We start from the raw sequence: 19,649 nt of genomic DNA, 5'->3' as shown, positions 1-19,649 counted from the left end.
TGAGCTAAAATCAACCAATCGTCGATGTAGTTCATGATGCGAATACCCTGAAGGCGCAGGGGCGCCAGAGCTGCATCCACGCATTTGGTGAAAGTGCGGGGTGATAAAGCTAGGCCGAATGGAAGAACTCGATATTGGTAAGCTTTGCCCCCGAAAGCAAACCTCAGGAACTTCCTGTGATACGGACGGATGGAAACATGGAAATACGCTTCCTTGAGATCTATCGTGACAAACCAGTCCTCGGACCTGATCTGTGGCACGATCTGTCTCAATGTTAACATCATGAACTTCATAACTGACTCGTTTAGAACTCGAAGATCCAGAATGGGACGCAATCCTCCGTCCTTTTTTGGAACTATGAGGTACTGACTGTAAAACCCGGCTTCCCTGTTGGAGGGAGGTACATATTCTATGGCCCCTTTCTCTAACAGAGTGTTCACTTCTTGTTCCATAACCAGAACCTGCTCGGGGGCCACCACTGTGGATAGGACCCCCATAAACCGGGGTGGGCGTGACCCGAACTGTATTTGATACCCTTTTTCTACGGTCTGCAGGACCCAACGAGAAACATTTGGCAGTAGCTTCTATGCTGTCAAAGATCATACTAGAGGTACCAGCCTCTCGAGACTGGCTTCTGGATTTTGTTGTCGTTGAGTAGTCAGTCCATCGCCCTGTAACGGAGGACCGGCAGGGAACGACTGAACGGACTGCTCTAAATCCCTCCTCAGAGGGGGCGGGCATCCCGAGGCCACTACTTCTCCGGGTGGTCCTTGAGATATGTGCTCGCCGGAGACCGCTGCGCCCTGAAACACCAGAGTTGGCAGGGTTGGCAGAACGGTCCCCTGAGGGCACCGAAGAGAGACGGGCACCGCAAAAAGAGGTGCTAACTGCTCTACTTTCTGGGGGGACTACCCTCATTGGCCTGAATCCTCGGGCGTCAGGACCTTTTCGCACCAGCCTTCTTGGCGATAATAATGGTCCGCAGATCCGTTTTACCCCTCGAAGGCTGGTGTTGCGAGCGCCCTCCGTGTCCCTGAGATCTCTGAGGGGAAGCACGGGAGGCAACGCTCTGCTTTTGAGTGGCACGATATGAAGAGCTACTTTTAGATATTTGAGGCTGCTCACGCTCAGCAGCCTGCTGATGAGAACGGCGGGGGAGGAGTTTCTGTAAAGCAGCTGCCTGCTTTGATGCCTCTTGAAATTTCTCAACAGCAGTATTAACTGCACCGCCGAAGAGACCAGACGTAGAAAGAGGCGAATCCATCAGAAAATTTTTCTCCTTTTCTTTAATATTGCTGAGGTTGAGCTACAGATGCCTCTCAGTCGCCACCAGGGCTGCTGTTTGAGGTCTCAGTAAAAGTTTTAAAGTTCTTTAGTGCCGCTTTCAGAGCGCTCACGTCCGTAACATTGTTTTTTCCTCAAATGCGAACATGAAAAATAAAATAAAATGAATATGTTATGTTCTGTTCTGTGGAGAGCCAACCCTTCTTGATCCGGTGGGTAGTATTACTTTTGGTTTGCGCAGTGTAATTCACAGAATTACAAAAAAATATTTTGTCACCTAAAAGTTAAAGATTTTTTGTGTCACGTCCACGGCATATGTAGCCTATTTCCCTCATATTAAATATAAAACGCATGTATAGACTTATATTTTTCTAATGTCTGGACTCCTTTATTAACCCCCTGGGGTCGGCGGTATCGCCGGCGATACCAGCTCGCTTTTTTTTTATCAGTGTAAAAGAGACTCATAAATACTCTGTTGACTTTGATTTTCCATAGGAGTTTCATACATCAATCGATCCTGTTAAGTGTGTATTTTTTTGTGTATACTCACAATAAAAACAAAGTGTTGTGCTTTTTGCCAAATAAAGAAAAATAAACACGAAGCGAGTTCTGCTTTCTCTCTGTCAGTTAAGTCTGAAACGCGTCCGAAAATGAACCATAACTCAGCGAATACTCAGTCAAACAGTCACACAGGCACACAGGCATGAAGCTTGAATTCTCTTCTTTAAAATGAAGTATTTTTTATAAAAAAAACAAATATTCTCAGTTATGCAATCTGTATGAAAAGAGAGAAATGTCAGTCGTTCTCATCTCAGCTCATTATTTTTAATTTGACCCCGCCCACGGAGAGCACACGCTATTCAAACACAAATGACTGAGGCAATTCACGCAAACCTGTGAAGCCTATCAGCTCGAGAAAACACATCAAGCTTATTCAGATCATTGTACTTGTTTACACCGTCTCGCGGCGCTGTGAGGAATAATAATAATGGAAAATGTACCTCAAGTGCTGGTATTTCGAGGACAACGGATCCTGAGCTATGGAATACTGTAGTAAGTTTTTTTTTCATTCTCAAGTGAATCGCGTTTCTGTGTGTGAATGAATGAATGGCAGAGATGCGTGCTGTTTACCACAACTCGCAAAAAAAAAAAAAAAAACGGTTTAAATTTGAATCGCGTTTCTGTGTGTGAATGAATGTTTCGCTTTTAGCAAACTGTATTGCTATACTGAGTAAAAATCGACTGAAATATGTTGAAATAAAATGTATTTGTATAAGCAACGTATTAAACTGCAAATTAACATTTATATTTCTTATAATAAAAACGAAAGACCTATGTTACAGACATATGAAAGATAACATTTCGTTGATTAGTTTTGGATAGATTATAAATTTTTACTGTAAAATATCTGCCACCTCAAATAAGCTTTTGTTTGCCAATTTTTGCTCATATGTTAAATATAGTATGTTTTGTCAAAAATAAAGTAATCAAATAATATGTTATAGGCTAGTGTTTATTCCAATGTAGCCTAGGCCAGGGGTTCCCAAACTTTTCCATGCCAAGGCCCCCCAAATACCACTAGGTTCTGGCCAAGGCCCCCCTTAGGATGTGTTATTGAACCCATCACAATACTATGGCACGTGTAGAAATAAATAAATAAAACATCTAGGTGAACATCAGATTATGTGATGGTGTTTGATACCAGCCAATCAATCAGAAAGATTATAGAGATGCACCGATTACAATTTTCAAGGCAGATTCCGATTTTTCATTGAGTTTGACCTGTTGATACAGATTTTAGCCGATTCTGATTTCATTTTTTCTAACCACTTTACAGCACACACAAATATTATATATATATATATATATATATATATATATATATATATATATATATATATATATAATAAAACACCACTTTTACCCAAATTTATTAATAAATACAAGTTTAAATGGATACATTTTCTATAAATATTTTTGTCTTCATTTTCTTTTCTGACATAGCCTAATCCAGTTCTTGTTCAAACACACTATACATGCAAATTATGTGCATTTTAGGTAGGCTACTTTTTGTGTGAAATCATATTTATTTTGTCCATCAAAAGTGTGCTTTCACTTTAATTGAGCGTGAGCAGCGCAGCAAAAATAGACTCGGCGCCGAAACCCTCCGCTTCACTACTGCTCATGCGACGCTCCTGCTTGACGTTCACGCGCTGCTCCTGCTCGCGGTGTGAATGCACTCACTGAACATGCACGGCGAAAAAAATTTGCGCTGCTCGCGGTCTGAAACAGCCGTAATTCACAAGATTTCCTACATGTGCGTTCTGTGTGCATGTGTGATGCTGATGTTGCGCGATGTTATTCATGCGCGCCCGAGTGCATTTGAATCTGCATATGTCAGACTGAAAATCACGTGAAAATCGGCCAATTCTTGTCACTAGCCGATTAATCAGTTCATCTCTAAAAGATTAGCATTAAAAGTATAATGTTCAGATAGGCTATGCAACAAATTATTATAATGTTATTTGATAACAATACTCATATTAGCAAATATTTATTTGTTAACGTTTTTTTACTTTTTTTTCACTTTTTTTTCCAACTTGCTGCGGCCCCCCTGGCGCCCCCTGGCGGCCCCCACTTTGAAAACCCCTGGCCTAGGCTATATTCAAGTAATGAATCCTTAACTTTGAAATATGTATGATAAAATGTATACTTTAGTTTTTACAAAGAAAGATTACACTTGAATTGTTGTTGTAATTGTAACCTTTTTAATAAAAAAAAATATATTTACAAGGTAGATGTAAACAAACTATTAAAAGGTAAATATAAGCCTTTTCTTTAAATAATTTTTATTGTGTTTTATTAGTGACAAATTTGGGGAGAGGATACATATTCCAAAACTGAAAATACAGTATGAGAATTAACTGCACAATTACTAGACATGTTTTCCTTGGATATTATAGGCCAATTTGCAAGCACAATTTGTGAAAAAAAAGAAAAGAATTGAGATTCTTCCAACTGTTGCTCTTGCATTCTTTCTTGTGGCTCAGTGACACACCTGAATGAATGGCTCATTAAGTATGCAGGCCCCATTGTCTCCTCAGGTGCGAACCTCTAAATATGCATGATGTTGTTGGATCGTTGACGCCCACTCGCATATTGCCTTTACAAACAGAAAGTGTTTTGCAAAATTTAAATCAATGTATTGTGTTATGTGAATGATTAGGCAGGATGATTTTCACATCATTTTGAAGAAAAAACTCTAGATGTTACACAACATCCATTAGTCAAAAGTCTTATTGACACATATTTAGTATGTGTTTTGTGGCCTTATTTCAGAAACTTTAGTTTTTAGTTTTTTCAATAACCATGCATAAACATTATTCTCTCAAAAATGCAAACATGTACATTCATGTTGCTCACATATTATGGTAGCCCTAGAGTGTAATAGAGTGTAATTACACCTTTGCCATTAATATGTATATAAGCAACTGAAAAAAGCACAAATGTCAGGGCATAACAGGGACCCCAAAAACACCTTAGACCCCAGAGGGTTAAAGGAGTATGGATATATTAACAGTTTCAATATATTGGTATTAAATGCATTTTCTGAGAATTTATATTTCAAGTTTTTACTGCAAATGTCACGTCCATAACGCTGGAATTGACATCACTTGATTACACATTGTATTACCTTGTTATGATATAGTGACCCATACAATGTGCCAAACATATTTTCCTTACCTTGTCATTCAAGGCCAGGGCACTTTTTGTACAACCAACGTTGTGCTGAACTGCTGCAGTGGCGGCCAGCAGCTCGTGAGTTTTTTTTTTTTTTTTTCAAGGCAGTAGAAGGTTCTGGAACTTTTGCGCGCTTCCACATCCCGTGAAACTACGGATCTCCCAGGAACATTCATTATAAATTACTGCGTACATTTATCCGTGTCAGAGTTCTGAGTAGTAGCCTACCTAGATGCGCAAGGCATGCGCGAGCGGTGCGCGATCATGGTCGACTTACAACGAGATTAAGCAGCTGAACAAGAATACGGCCGTGTTCCGATTGTTCTCATCTCAGCTCCGCCGAGACAAAATAGACATGACATTTCAAAAATCTTTCATTTATTGTCAGAAATGTGTTCTCAAAAGCATCACTTTCATAAAATTTTGTGTGACATAATTTCCAGTAGGCAGCTGACTGCAAACAGGCACATCAGGACACAAACGAGCAGGCTTATGTGCCGGGGCTGAGCCCCGGAGAGCCCCGGCCCAATTTTACCACTGCTCCCCACAATATCTAGCTTGTCCAATGTACGTTTTTCTTTAAAACATAAACCTCTTTCACAGCACCACTCAGCTCTTCTGACGATGATCATTCATTCCGCTTCAGGGTCTCCTCTCTGCACTAACGTCTGCACACTCCCACGCGAACATTTGCCTGTTTTCCTGTTGACGAGCCCCGCCTTGATGGGGGGGGAGGGGTTATGATAACGTTGTTTTGTCAAAGACCACATCCAGATCGAATTCAGAACAATGATCAAAACACAGATGGAGTAGATAGAGTCCTTCAACACCCCTAATGCTTGTACGGGCCTATAGCTCATCGTGAATCGACATTTAATTCAGTAACATTAGGCAGTTTTGATTTATATGCTGTTTAATGTTGGTGATCGCGTTATTTCACATATGCATATGATTTCATATGAGATCCCTTGTTTCTGAATCGTCTTTGTGTTTTGTTCAGGAGATTCAGAACTGTTTCAGAAGATGTGTAATGGTGTGGAAAGAGTTAATAATGAAAGTCATAATGTAATCACCTTGGTGTTCTTCTAATGCAGTATGTCCTTCTTTTTTTTTCGGACCACAGAAGTAGACTTAAACGTGTCTTATATTCCCAAGTGTTCTAGGGGTATATATTATTGTCACGTCCACCGTCTGTCTTCCTCATCTGTCTCTGCACTACACTCCCCAGAATCCTCCTTGGCGCACACCTGCACTCACTCTCCTCACTCTCCCCTGAGTAATTATCATCATCACCTGTACCTCGTCATCTCACCCCTTTATATTCAGCACTCACCCTTCAGTCACTGTCTGGTCTCATCAATACAAGACTCACAGACTCCCTTCCTTCTCCTACCTGCATACTTACCGTCGATCCCAATCTTCTTCAGCCTGTCTTCAGTCCAACTTCAGAGAATCTTCATCATCTGCATCTGCATCTGCAAGAGAAAGAGAGACTTTATCATTCAGTTAAGCTATCATCTGATATTTTCAACTTACTGTTTTTTCACCTGTTACGCTGTACCGATCCATTCTGCAAATTAAAGCATTTAAACTTACCATCTTGTCTGCTTCATCTATACGAAACCTGACAGAAGACCAGACCAAGTTGCAGAATCCTTCGGATTCCAGGTTGAGTCAGCTTTCATTATTCTACGCAGCCCCGTTCATCATCCGGTTGGTTCCAGCCGAGGCGGCATACCAGTTCGGGTCCGGAACGCCACCATCTCCAGCCATCTTCACCACGCCACCCATCATCTTCCGGAAGTCAGCCGAGCCTGCACTTCACGCCAGTCCAGCCGAGCCTGCACTTCACGCCAGTCCAGCCGAGCCCGCACTTCACGCCAGAGCTGCCGAGACCAAGGCAGTATGCGTCGTGCCCGCCGCCCCTGAGACTGTGAGCGTCATGCCCACCGCGCCTGTGACTGACAGCGTCGTGCCCGCCAAGCCTATGGCCGAGGTTGATGACTTCAGCGATCTTCCTCCTCTCATCGGCCCTGACGACCCAGAGCCGTTCGTCTGCCCGCCGGAGTCTGTGAGCGTCGTTCTCCCCGAGCCAGAGCCAGAGTTTTCAAAGCCCTCTTCATCACTGGTCCCGTCCAGCACAAAGCCCTCATCGCTGGTCCTGTCCAGCTCAAAGCCCTCATCGCTGGTCCTGCCCAGCACAAGGCCCTCTTCATCGCTGGTCCCATCCAGCGCAAAGCCCTCATCGCTGGTTCCATCCAGCTCAAAGCCCTCTTCACCGCTGGCCTTGTCCAGCTCAGAGCCCTCTTCATCGCTGGTCCTGTCCAGCTCAGAACCCTCTTCACCACTGGTTCCATCCAGCTCAGAGCCCTCTTCACCGCTGGTCCCGTCCAGCACAGAGCCCTCTTCACCGCTGGTCTCGTCCAGCACAGAGCCTTCTTCACCTTTGGTCCCGTCCAGTACAGAGCCTTCTTCACCGCTGGTCCCGTCCAGCACAGAGCCCTCTTCACCGCTGGTCCCGTCCAGCACAGAGCCCTCATCGCTGCCCAGCACAGAGCCCTCATCGCTGCCCAGCTCAGAGCCCTCTTCGCCGCTGGTCCTGCCCAGCTCAGAGCCCTCTTCGCCGCTGGTCCTGCCCAGCTCAGAGCCCTCTTCGCCGCTGGTCCTGCCCAGCTCAGAGCCCTTGTCGCCATTGGTCCTGCCCAGCTCAGAGCCCTCTTCACCGCTGGACCTGTCCAGTTCAGAGCCATCGACCTGTCCCTGTCTATGGCCGCCTGAAGTGTCTTCTTCGCCATGGCCACCTCCTCAGCCTTCTTCGCCATGGCCACCTCCTCAGCCTGCTTCACCATAGTCACCTCCTCAGCCTGCTTCACCATGGTCACCTCCTCAGCCTGCTTCACCATGGCCGCCCGAAGGGAAGTCTCCGCCATGGTCCCCTGACCAGTCCATTCTGCCATGGCCGTCTGGACCATCCTGGAGTCCGTTCATCTACACCCGGTCCACCTCCCCATCACGGACTCCAAGATTCCCACCCCCCCTCCCGTGTTCTGCTGCTTTTGGCGCGGGTCGCGCCTTGCGGGTGGGGGGAGTAATGTCACGTCCACCGTCTGTCTTCCTCATCTGTCTCTGCACTACACTCCCCAGAATCCTCCTTGGCACACACCTGCACTCACTCTCCTCACTCTCCCCTGAGTAATTATCATCATCACCTGTACCTCATCATCTCACCCCTTTATATTCAGCACTCACCCTTCAGTCACCGTCTGGTCTCGTCAATACAAGACTCACAGACTCCCTTCCTTCTCCTACCTGCATACTTACCGTCGATCCCGATCTTCTTCTTCAGTCCAACTTCAGAGAATCTTCATCATCTGCATCTGCAAGAGAAAGAGAGACTTTGTTATCATTCAGTTAAGCTATCATCTGATATTTTCAACTTACTGTTTTTTCACCTGTTACGCTGTACCGATCCATTCTGCAAATTAAAGCATTTAAACTTACCATCTTGCCTGCTTCGTCTATATGAAACCTGACCATGATACTGTTTGATGAAAAACAAATCGAAATTTAATTTGTTACTTAATGAAAATCCTGACATTGGCTTTTGGTATTTTGTGCAGACTGTGCATTCATGAGACACAATTAGCATTGCAGTTCACTCCGCCTTATCCAGAAGTTGGATGTGTGCTTGGTTTCATAGTGTCTCGCTCCGTCAGAGCCAGTCGTCAACGGCCAGTAACTCAGAGGGTTCCCCTGACCACTGAAATAAAAGGTGTTGAAATCCCAGGACACACTGGAAAGGAGTAATGCCAGTGGAGGGTTTCTGAAGGGAATTTGAGCATATTCTTCCCAGGGTAAGAAGCAGCTCTAGTCCGACTATATCTGCTGACACTATATTCTAAGAAACCTTGTGAGTTCTTGTTTTAGGCATTCGGTATGGCCGTTCGATTGTGGGTGATATCCTGATGTGAGGTTTATATTTACATTGGCGAAAGAAGGTTGTCCAGACCTGAGATATGAACTGGAAACCCCTGATCTGAGACAATATCTTCAGGTAGTCGATAATAGCGAAACACGTAGTGGAAGTGATATTCTGCTGTTTCGAAAGCGGTCGGGAGCTTGGGTAGAGGTATTAATTGACGTGCTTTAGAAAAATGACCAATGACTGTTAATATAATGGTGTTACCCTGGGAGGCCAGGAATTCAGTGAAAAAAATCAATAGCAATGTGTGACCAATGTCATCGAGGAATGGCTGTAGAAGGCATGAGGTGGGTTGTCCAAAAAAGAAATGCTGTGTGCAATATCAGAAAACTGAATATTTAGCGTTGTCAGGCTTTTATTTGTGCTTAATGGATGAAACAACAGCTCACTCTGGTTTATGGCTGCTATAAATCTGACCTGCCACAGTTTTTGACACTGCTGATGCTTTGAATCTTTTTCCGAAACAATCAAAGAAAAGCTTCAAAGATTCAAGAAGCTTTGTTTCTCCATCCCTAGTACTCACCCTCGGAGTATATTGTTGTGTTGGTCAAGTTGGGCAGTTTGCTCTCAGATGTCCTGCTTGACTGCAATACAGACACAGATGATCCCTGATGCAGTGTTCTTGCTCCTCTGTGGACAGACGAGTTCATCCTGCATGGGTTCAGTGTAATCCATTGGGAAGTTTGCTTAGTGAAGAGGGTTAGAGAATCTGTTTGTTCTCCAAGAGCGAATGAGATAGTCAATACGGATCGATGAATTGATCAGTTGTGAGAAAAATGCTCAGAAATGTTAGCCATGGCAATACAAGACTTTGCACTTAGCCTAATGTGCTCAGAGCTTAAATCGTCCATGAAACAGGGAACAGGTGTTTGTGCAATCAGTCCAGGTATGCGAGTTCTGGGATTTGTAGTCAATACTCAGTTAATACTGTTAATACTCAGATGAGGGAGACCTCCTGTGGCAGACGGGAGGATTTTCGAAGGTAGTGTTTGTAACAATCTAGAAGTACAGTGATCAGTTCAGGTGCAGAGATGCACAGATGCAGAGATGATCAGTTCAGGTGCAGAGATGCACAGATACACAGATGATCAGTTCAGGTGCAGAGATGCACAGATACACAGATGATCAGTTCAGGTGCAGAGATGCACAGATACACAGATGATCAGTTCAGGTGCAGAGATGCACAGATGCAGAGATGATCAGTTCAGGTGTAGAGATGCACAGATACAGAGATGATCAGTTCAGGTGCAGAGATGCACAGATACAGAGATGATCAGTTCAGGTGCAGAGATGCACAGATACAGAGACCATCAGTACAGATACAGCGATGCACAGATACAGAGATCATCAGTTCAGGTGCAGAGAAGCACAGATACAGAGATCATCAGTTCAGGTGCAGAGATGAACAGATACAGAGATCACCAGTTCAGGTGCAGAGATGCACAGATACAGAGATCACCAGTTCAGGTGCAGAGATATACAGATACAGAGATCACCAGTTCAGGTGTAGAGATGCACAGATACAGAGATGATCAGTTCAGGTGCAGAGATGCACAGATACAGAGATCACCAGTTCAGATGTAGAGATGCACAGATACAGAGATGATCAGTTCAGGTGCAGAGATGCACAGATACAGAGATCATCAGTTCAGGTGCAGAGATGCACAGATACAGAGATGATTAATAATTAAGATTTCTGTGCCACCCCAGACTGGTTGCTTGCCCTTGCCCACCCCTGTGAAAAAATCCTGGCTCCGCCACTGCAGAGTCACACCACACACAAGTCAGACTAATTAATGAATTAATTTATTTTTAAACATAGCTTCCAAATTCTTACTGTTTAATAATGTGACCATTGTAATCACGGTCAATTTTGAAATTGGGTAATCTCAACATCACTAAGTGTAATCAATCAGAGGTCCTTGTAAAGATAATTGATGGTTTGAAGAGCCGTGTTGTTTATTGTTGTGTATATTCTCTAAAAATGAAGCACACTGACATGAACACTTACTGTTGTTGTAGATTATCTCAGTGTTTGGTGACAGAAGAAGGTTGTGCTGCTCTGGCTTCAGCTCTGAGTTCAAACCCTTCACACCTGAGAGAGCTGGATCTGAGCTACAATCACCCAGGAGAATCAGGACTGAAGCTGCTCTCTGATGCAATGAAGCATCCAGACTGCACACTGGACAAACTAAAGTAAGTGGATCAGTATGAATCATCCTGGCTGGTGTGTATGTGAGAGAGACTGAGAGTTTTTAATAGTTTTTGAACACTGAAGGGGTCCCAGTGTGTTAAAAAGTGACACCAAGCAGTCCTGACAAAGCATCCAGACAAGTTGTTAGTGAGAATGTGTTGAGAAAATAATGTATAGACTCTGATACTATAGAAGCTGTAGAAACCTCACAAAGACGTAGAACTGGAACTTCCTCCTTCATTTCCCAACATACTCTTTAAGAGACCCCCATCTTACACCGATCACCCAAACAGATAAACTTCTCGAACATGTCTGTGAACCCATTTATGACACGGTGCGTGTGTGAGAGAGGTTGTTTTATTTATATATATATATATATATATATATATATATATATATATATGTTTAAAACTTTATTTCACCGTCAATTTACAAATAAATAAAATACAAAAACTAAATCCCCCATAAAAGTACAGAGAAAATGTTATTATAACAGCATTGCATTTCAAAAGATGTCATATTGTTCATTTTTATAATGTTAAAGATCAACAACAATCCTAGACATAAACGCATGAACAGCCACAATTGTTGTTTTGGAAAGCAATTTTCAGACTTTTCTTCTTTTTTTCACCCATCCAAGCATTTGCCTTCAAACAGTATCACTTATCACATTTATTAAAAACTGTGACAAAGCTTTTTTAATAATGTATAACCAATCACACACGTTTCTGTTGAGTTTGAGTGTGATGGCCAATCAGTGGCGTTCAGATTAGTCATCGCTGAACCGAAGTGCACGTTTTCTCTGGCTGAATTCCGACTGAAACTCAAGAATTATCCCATCATAAACAACAAAGTGTCAGGGTTCTGTCACTTCTGTCTAGTTCAATTATTGGTTTTGTGACAGAGCTCTGACACTCTCGGTTTTGTCTCGTCTTTGTCTGAGTCTTGAGCACGCTCGTAACCGTGCACTATGGCAAGCCAAAGTATTCATAAACGCCTGGTCAGGCGTCTGATTGCACACTGACACGTCAAAAGCGTGCGTTTCGACAGCCAAACGCACGATTTTCCATAAAAGCATGCGTTCTTAACGTGCACTTTGTGGTCACGGATCAAAATACAAAAAAAATTAGTTTTTTTTTACCTAAATGATAACTATTGGATTATAATAACTCACCAATTATAATCCTCTCCTCTGTCAAATTTTCAAAAACGTGCATTTTCAGTGACCCCAAAGCTCTCGTTGAAAATGTGCATTTTAAATGGCAGATCACACGTCCTGACACGCATCAGGGTCGAAACGCACGCTTTTGACGTATCAGTGTGCAATCAGACGCCTGACCAGGCGTTTATGAATACTTTGGCTTGCCATAGATATATGCACCTGCCACTCGACCAGTCACGGATATATGCACCTTCCTCGGGACCTGTCATGGATATATGCGCCTGCCACGGGACCTTACACAATATATAAGGTGTTTTTTAAACAAAATGCAGCGCAGATCCCCTGTAGCCAGCGGGAGCCAGAACGGTACGCACAATAGGTCAATTTTCAACCAATATTCAACATTAACTAAACGCTTTTCACCTGCCTTACAGCTACTACCAGGCACTCCGACTGATGCATATGATCAAATAGACTGTTACGACCTCTCATAAAAATTATCAGCTCTAAGAGAAAAGATCTAGCCTAGTGGACAAAACTAAAGTCAGAATCATTCTCATTCTTATCTTGTCTGAATGTTGGTACAAATGTACAAAGGTGTTTTTTTTTTTTTTTTTTTCTTGTTTATATAAATGTATTCATGCATTTGTTTACTAATTGATTTATTGAATTTATTGATTATTTGTGTATGTAATGTCCATTTATGTAATGGCCAATGCTTTGGCAATACTGTGCAAGTCATGCCAATAAAGCTGTGAGTGAATAAAGAGAGTGTGTGTAAGAGAGACAGAGAGAGAGAGAGTGAGAGAGGGAGAGTGTGTGTGTGTGTGTGTGTGTGAGAGAGAGAGAGAGACAGAGAGAATGAGTGAGGGAGTGTGTGTGTGTGTGTGTGTGTGTGTGTGTGTGTGTGTGTGTGTGTGTGTGAGTGAGGGAGGGAGGGAGGGAGGGAGTGTGTGCGTGTGAGTGTGTGTGAGACAGAGACAGAGACAGAGAGAGTGAGTGAAGGAGTGTGTGTAAGAGAGACAGAGAGAGAGTGAGTGAGAGAGGGAGAGTGTGTGTGTGTGTGTGTGTGTGTGTGTGTGTGTGAGAGAGAGAGAGAGAGACAGAGAGAGTGAGTGAGGGAGTGTGTGTGTGTGTGTGTGTGTGTGTGTGTGTGAGAGAGAGAGTGAGGGAGTGTGTGTGCGTGTGAGTGTGTGTGAGAGAGACAGAGAGAGAGAGACAGAGAGAGTGAGTGAGGGAGTGTGTGTGTGTAAGAGAGACAGAGAGTGAGTGAGAGAGGGAGAGTGTGTGTGTGTGTGTGTGTGTGTGTGAGAGAGAGAGAGACAGAGAGAGTGAGTGAGGGAGTGTGTGTAAGAGAGACAGAGAGTGAGTGAGAGAGGGAGAGTGTGTGTGTGAGAGAGAGACAGAGAGAGAGAGAGACAGAGGGAAAGTGAGTGAGAGAGGGAGAGTGTGTGTGTGTTTGAATTTTAATTAGTTTATTTTCCAACAAGAAAATCTCTAATTTATTAATATTGACTTAAAATTGAATACGACTCATAAGTGTACTTTAGTTAAAGTTTTGTTTCATTATTTTGTGTGTGTGTGTGTGTGTGTGTGTGTGTTTTCTAGTGTGGATCACAGAGGAGAGTTCAGGATTACATCAAGACTACACAGATGTAAGTCCTCAAACACACAGTTTTAGTGTGTGTTGTTGTAAATGTTGCTGTTGTAATGTGTGTTCTTGTGTTCAGATGCCGTTGATCTCACACTGGATCCAAACACAGCACACACTCGTCTCGTTCTGTCTGAGGAGAACAGAAAGGTGACGCATGTGTATAAGAGTCAGTCGTATCCTGATCATCCAGAGAGATTTGATGTGTGGTGTCAGGTTCTGTGTGGAGAGAGTCTGACTGGACGCTGTTACTGGGAGGCTGAATTTAATGGAGATGCTGGTATATCAGTGTCATATAAAAGAATCAAGAGGAAAGGAGGGAGTGCTGCAGTGAGTGATGACTGTTGGTTTGGAGGGAATGAGAAGTCCTGGTGTCTTGAATGCTCTGTATATCACGGACTCACTGTCAGTCACAATAATAACTCCACTGCTGTTTCTGCTGGTTCAGGATCCTGTAAGAGAGTAGGAGTGTTTGTGGACGTGTCGGCCGGCACTCTGTCCTTCTACAGCGTCTCTGACACACACACACTCACACACTTACACACATTCACACACACATTCACTGAACCCCTCTGTGCTGGATTTAGACTTCGTTGTGTTTACTCTTCAGTGTCTCTGTGTCACATTAAACAACAAACACACACTGACTGACACACACACACTGTAAAAGAAAACAAAGAAAATCTCTCATTGTTTATCAGAAGTGTGTAATTACATAAACACACACACTCACTAAATTGACATTTTTCCAGTTGTTTAACTGATTATGTGTGTGTTACTGCATTATCACCGTTATTGATATTCACACACTTAATTTGTGCACAATGTGTTATTAAAATCCTTCAGATGATCTGATTAAAACTGTTGGATCTCAAAGGATTATTATAATCAATAATGTGAAATGAATAACACATCATCTATATAATCATAGAGATAACTGTAAAATGAACATTAATCTACTGTCACCTCCAGTATTTCACTGTTAATTCACATGTTTTATTACAGTTTAATCATGTTATTGTAGTTTATGGTCAATAAACGCTTGTTCCTGTTTCAGTCTGAACATGTTTCTTCAGTTGTTGATCTTTGACTGTTATTTTCATTCATGATAAACTTTTGTCATCCTGAGTTCTCTTACGAGAGGTCTCTCGTACTGCGTTTGTTTAAACGCAATGGGGAAAAACTCTTTTCCACGAAATACTGAAGCCAAAAAATTATCCTATAATTTTGCATTGTTGTAAGGCGCGTTGCAGCAGCACACAGCCAAAGGCGAGACGGCTCGCTCGCTCATTGGCTGCTCTGCAGCAACTGCATTAGCCTATCGAGCGAGGTCTGAGGTGACGTCAGACCAATGAGGGCGCTTCACGCCCTCCGTGCCACTTCCCGCCGAAACGGGTGTGGCCTAGCCTTATAAAAGGAGCTCGAAAAGGCTGATTCACTGATTTTTCAACTCTTCAGCGAAGCTCTCGCATTGCTGGATCATGGAAGAAGCCGCGCCGTCTGAGAAAGCACTTCAGCGGGACGAGCCACTCAGAAGCTGCTGGCCCACGCCGCCTTCGACTGCCGTTCCAGCTGCGCTATCCGGCGCATATATCCTTTAAAGCCTTCTTACTGTTCTTTGTGTGTGTGTGTGTGTGTGTGTTCGCCCTGCGACACACACTACTAAAAGAGCTAGCGTCTTTCTAAAGATGCCTTCATGCGGCTCGTGCCGAGCCCCACTCAGCGAGGGAGACCGCCATGTCATCTGCGTCTTCTGCCTGGGTGAAGATCATGCAGCGCTCGCGCTCGCCGACGGCGGCTGCCCTCACTGCGAGATATTGCCTATGGTGACTCTTAGGACTCGCCTGGCATTTTTCTCCGAGCCTGCACCTCCCGCTACACTGCCGCGCCGTAAAAAGCGTCGCTCTCAGCGGGCCCCTGAGTCTTCTCCAGCCCGACCAAGCTCGCCGGTTCGCCCGCCTGCTTCTCCGGCTTCGCCCGAATCACTTCCCGATGCACAGCGGCCGCGGTCTACCGCCGCTTCATTCGAGGAAGATGATGCTAAAGCCGCGTCGGGGGAGGATGACACGTGTTGTCTGCTAGCCTTGGGCAGCGAGGATTGGGCGAGCTCTGAGGATCTCGCGCCTCCTGCTCGTAAACCTGGCAAGAGAGCTAACAAGAGAGCGCTTTGGACCTCACCCTTCGCGCTACTAAGTCTGCTGCACAGGCCATTGGACGGTGCATGGCTTCCGCTACTGTAGCTGAGAGACATCTTTGGCTGACGCTCTCGGAGATGTCTGAGTCTGAGCGCACCGCGTTCCTCGACGCCCCGCTATCTTCTGCCGGCCTCTTTGGATCCTCCGTCAACGAGTTTGTGGAGAGATTCGCGGAGGCTCAGAAAGCGTCTCAAGCCTTCAAGCACTTCAAGCACAAGCCTTCAAGCACTTCAAGCACAAGTGCTTGCCTGCACACAAAAGCCGTTTTTACGGCTACCCAGATAAATCCTGTAAAGAGTGTATTTTCTGGTGTCCCGGCCATGGCCGATGGTGCTATAAATGTAGAGCCGATGCCCACTTCACAGTGCCCATCCCTACACACAAGCACAGCCCTTCACACAGGGCTCGCGCTCTCAAACTCGACCCAGGTCGAACGCGCACCAAACATAGCAAACGTGCCCACTGCCCAGTGCCCACAAACACTATGTTATGCATGCCGCACGGTTTCTGTAAAAACGAAACCTGTGTGTGCTCACTCTGTTCAGACAGACAGCGCGCTCAATGCAGTAAATGTGCCCGCCCCGCTGCGCCCACATTTACCCACAGACATCATGAGCCCGGCCACGGCCGATGGTGCTATAAATGTAGAGCTGATGCCCACTTCTCAGTGCCCATCCCTACACACAAGCACAGCCCTTCACACAGGGCTCGGGCTCATAAGCTCGACCCAGGTCGAACGCGCACCCAACATAGCTCAAACACTATGTTATGCATGTCGCGCGGTTTCTGTAAAAACGAAACCTGTGTGCGCTCGCTCTGTTCAGACAGACAGTGCGCTCAATGCAGTAAATGTGCCCGCCCCGCTGCGCCCACATTTACCCACAGACTTCATGAGTCTTACGGAACTCGCTCAGCCCTCCCTCAATCGGTTAAGCACCGTAGCGTGCTCGAGTGTCCCGCCCGCTGTAATCAGTGCGCTCCCCGCCTCGAATGTCACGGGCATCACGCCTATGTTACTGCACACCGAAGCACTTCGGTCGCCCAGCGACCAGAGCGCGCTTCGCATCCAACCCTTAGCCAACCACGCAGATGCATGGGCAGCGCTTCCAGGGGTTTCGGAATGGGTGCTAGACATTATAAAGAGAGGCTACTCGCTACAGTTCTATCGACGTCCCCACCGCTTTACAGCGCGCGTCGAGATGAAAGTAAATTCAGAAGTAGCACACCTACTTCGTACCGAGATATCAGAACTGATGAGCAAAGGGGCTATAGAGCCTTTATCCCAGGCTCAGAGCGAAGGGGGGCTGTACAGCAGATACTTCCTGGTTCCCAAAAAAGACGGGGGTTTCAGACCCATACTGGATCTAAGACAGCTAAACAAAGCATTGACGAAACGCAGTTTCAAAATGTTCACAACCAGAAAAATCCTCGCGCATATTCGCCAAGGGGACTGGTTTATGTCAATAGATCTGAAGGACGCGTATTTTCAAATACAGATAGCGTCACGTCACAGGCGTTTTTTGAGATTCGCCTTCGAGGGACAGGCATACCAGTACACAGTCCTGCCGTTCGGCTTGTCCCTAGCACCCCGTACATTTACGAGGTGCATGGACGCAGCGCTCGCGCCCCTCAGGCTTCGAGGCATGCGAGTGCTGAATTATTTGGATGACTGGCTGATTCTGGCTCAATCGTGATCAGAGCTCGTGGAGCACAGGACCATTTTACTCGATCACCTTGAGAATCTTGGTCTCAGAGTCAATTGGGCGAAGAGCTGTCTGAACCCCAGTCAAACGATATCGTTTCTGGGCAAAGTTCTGGACTCGCGGTCTATGATAGCGCGGCTGTCTTCACAGCGCGTGCTGAGCATTCAGCGTGCAGCGAGCCCTTTTCGCTGCGGCGCGATCGTCCCGCTCAAGGGTTTTCAAAGGATGCTCGGCCTTATGGCCTCAGCATCATCAGTTCTTCAGCTGGGTCTGCTCCGTATGCGCCCCCTGAAGTTCTGGTTGAAAGCGCGAGTACCGCGCAGAGCGTGGACGTCCGGTCAGCTTCGTCTCAGGGTCAATCAGAGCTGCGTCGCAGCTCTGGAACCTTGGAAAGCGAGCGACTGGTACCAATCAGGTGTAAGCCTGAGGATTTCCTCGAGAGTGAAAGTGGTGTCGACGGACGCCTCCACCTCGGGATGGGGAGCGCTGCTCGAGGGCAGACCGTTCTTCGGCCAGTTGTCAGAACGGGAGAAGCTCCTACATATCAACTGCCTGGAAATGCTGGCAGTGGACAACGCGCTGTCGCGTTTTCGTCCCCTAATAGAGGGCCACCACGTCTTAGTCCGATCGGACAATATGTCTGTGGTGTCCTACATAAATCGCCAGGGAGGTCTCAGGTCCCGAAACCTATACAGGTTGGCAGAACGCCTCCTGTTATGGGCCCAGCGCAACCTGCGCTCGTTGAGAGCAGTGCATGTGCCCGGGCTACACAACCTGGGACCAGACAGACTGTCCAGGAACAACATTCCGATGGGCGAATGGTCTCTACACCCGCAAACAGTCCAGCTGTTGTGGGAGAGATTTGGCAGAGCGGAAGTGGACCTGTTCGCGTCTCACGAAAACGCTCACTGCCCCGTGTTCTTTTCCAAGAGCGAAAGCGCGCTGTCCCTCACGTGGCCGCGCTGTCCGCTCTACGCTTTTCCCCCCGTCTCTCTCCTGTCTCAGGTGATAGAACGGATCAGGGAAACAAAATGTTCAGTACTGCTTGTAGCACCGTTCAGGAGGAACCAACCATGGTTCCCAGTTCTGATGCAGTTAGCAGATACTGCCCCTTGGCCAGTGCCATTGAGGAGGGACCTCCTCTCTCAGGCCAGGGGTTCGATTTGGCATCCTCACCCGGAGTTGTGGTCCCTCCACGTGTGGGCGCTCAACGGGTACCCGCTGACCTCTCAGTGGGAGTGCTAAATACTATCACTCAGGCTAGGGCTCCGTCTACCAGACGGCTCTATGCCTCGAAGTGGTCGGTGTTCTCCAGCTGGTGCACAGCTCGGGGTTTTTCACCCTTCGACTGTGGGGTGACGGAGGTTCTCTCCTTCCTACAGGAGCTGTTGGATAAGGGCAGAGCCCCTTCCACGCTCAAAGTCTATGTGGCGGCTATCGCGGCGTTCTCTAAGACAACGCTCGGTCAGTCGTTGGGAAGAAACGATTTAGTCATCCGCTTCCTCAGGGGAGCTAGGAGGCTTAATCCTCCCAGACCTCCCTCGGTCCCTATGTGGGACCTCTCTACGGTTTTGGAAGCCATGAAAGGTGATCCTTTCGAGCCTATCCAAACAATTAGCCTCAGGCATCTGTCTTTCAAGACAGTGTTTTTGCTGGCTCTCGCTTCAGTGAAGCGCGTGGGTGACCTGCACGCGCTCTCGGTGAGCGCGGCGTGCTTAGAGTTCGGGCCAAGTGACT

General features: G+C 45.9%; 1 protein-coding gene across 3 annotated transcripts in view; it reads left to right on the top strand.

The window, feature by feature from the left end:
• LOC311079634 (NACHT, LRR and PYD domains-containing protein 3-like) overlaps window positions 1-15,077 on the top strand; it is a 158,882-nt gene extending 143,805 nt beyond the window's left edge. For all 3 annotated transcript variants that reach the window (XM_084109227.1, XM_084109229.1, XM_084109228.1), the window contains 3 exons: window positions 11,030-11,203; window positions 13,972-14,018; window positions 14,094-15,077. In XM_084109227.1, the coding sequence (XP_083965353.1) occupies window positions 11,030-11,203; window positions 13,972-14,018; window positions 14,094-14,665 (793 nt within the window). In that variant the 3' untranslated portion in view covers window positions 14,666-15,077. The remainder of the gene's footprint in view (window positions 1-11,029; window positions 11,204-13,971; window positions 14,019-14,093) is intronic.
• Window positions 15,078-19,649: the final 4,572 nt, after the last annotated feature.

The sequence above is a fragment of the Abramis brama genome (assembly GCF_963993115.1).
Source record: "Abramis brama genome assembly, chromosome: 1".
Taxonomy (NCBI): domain Eukaryota; kingdom Metazoa; phylum Chordata; class Actinopteri; order Cypriniformes; family Leuciscidae; genus Abramis; species Abramis brama.
Note: the sequence above shows the minus strand (reverse complement) of the source record. Positions and strands in the feature narration are given on the sequence as shown.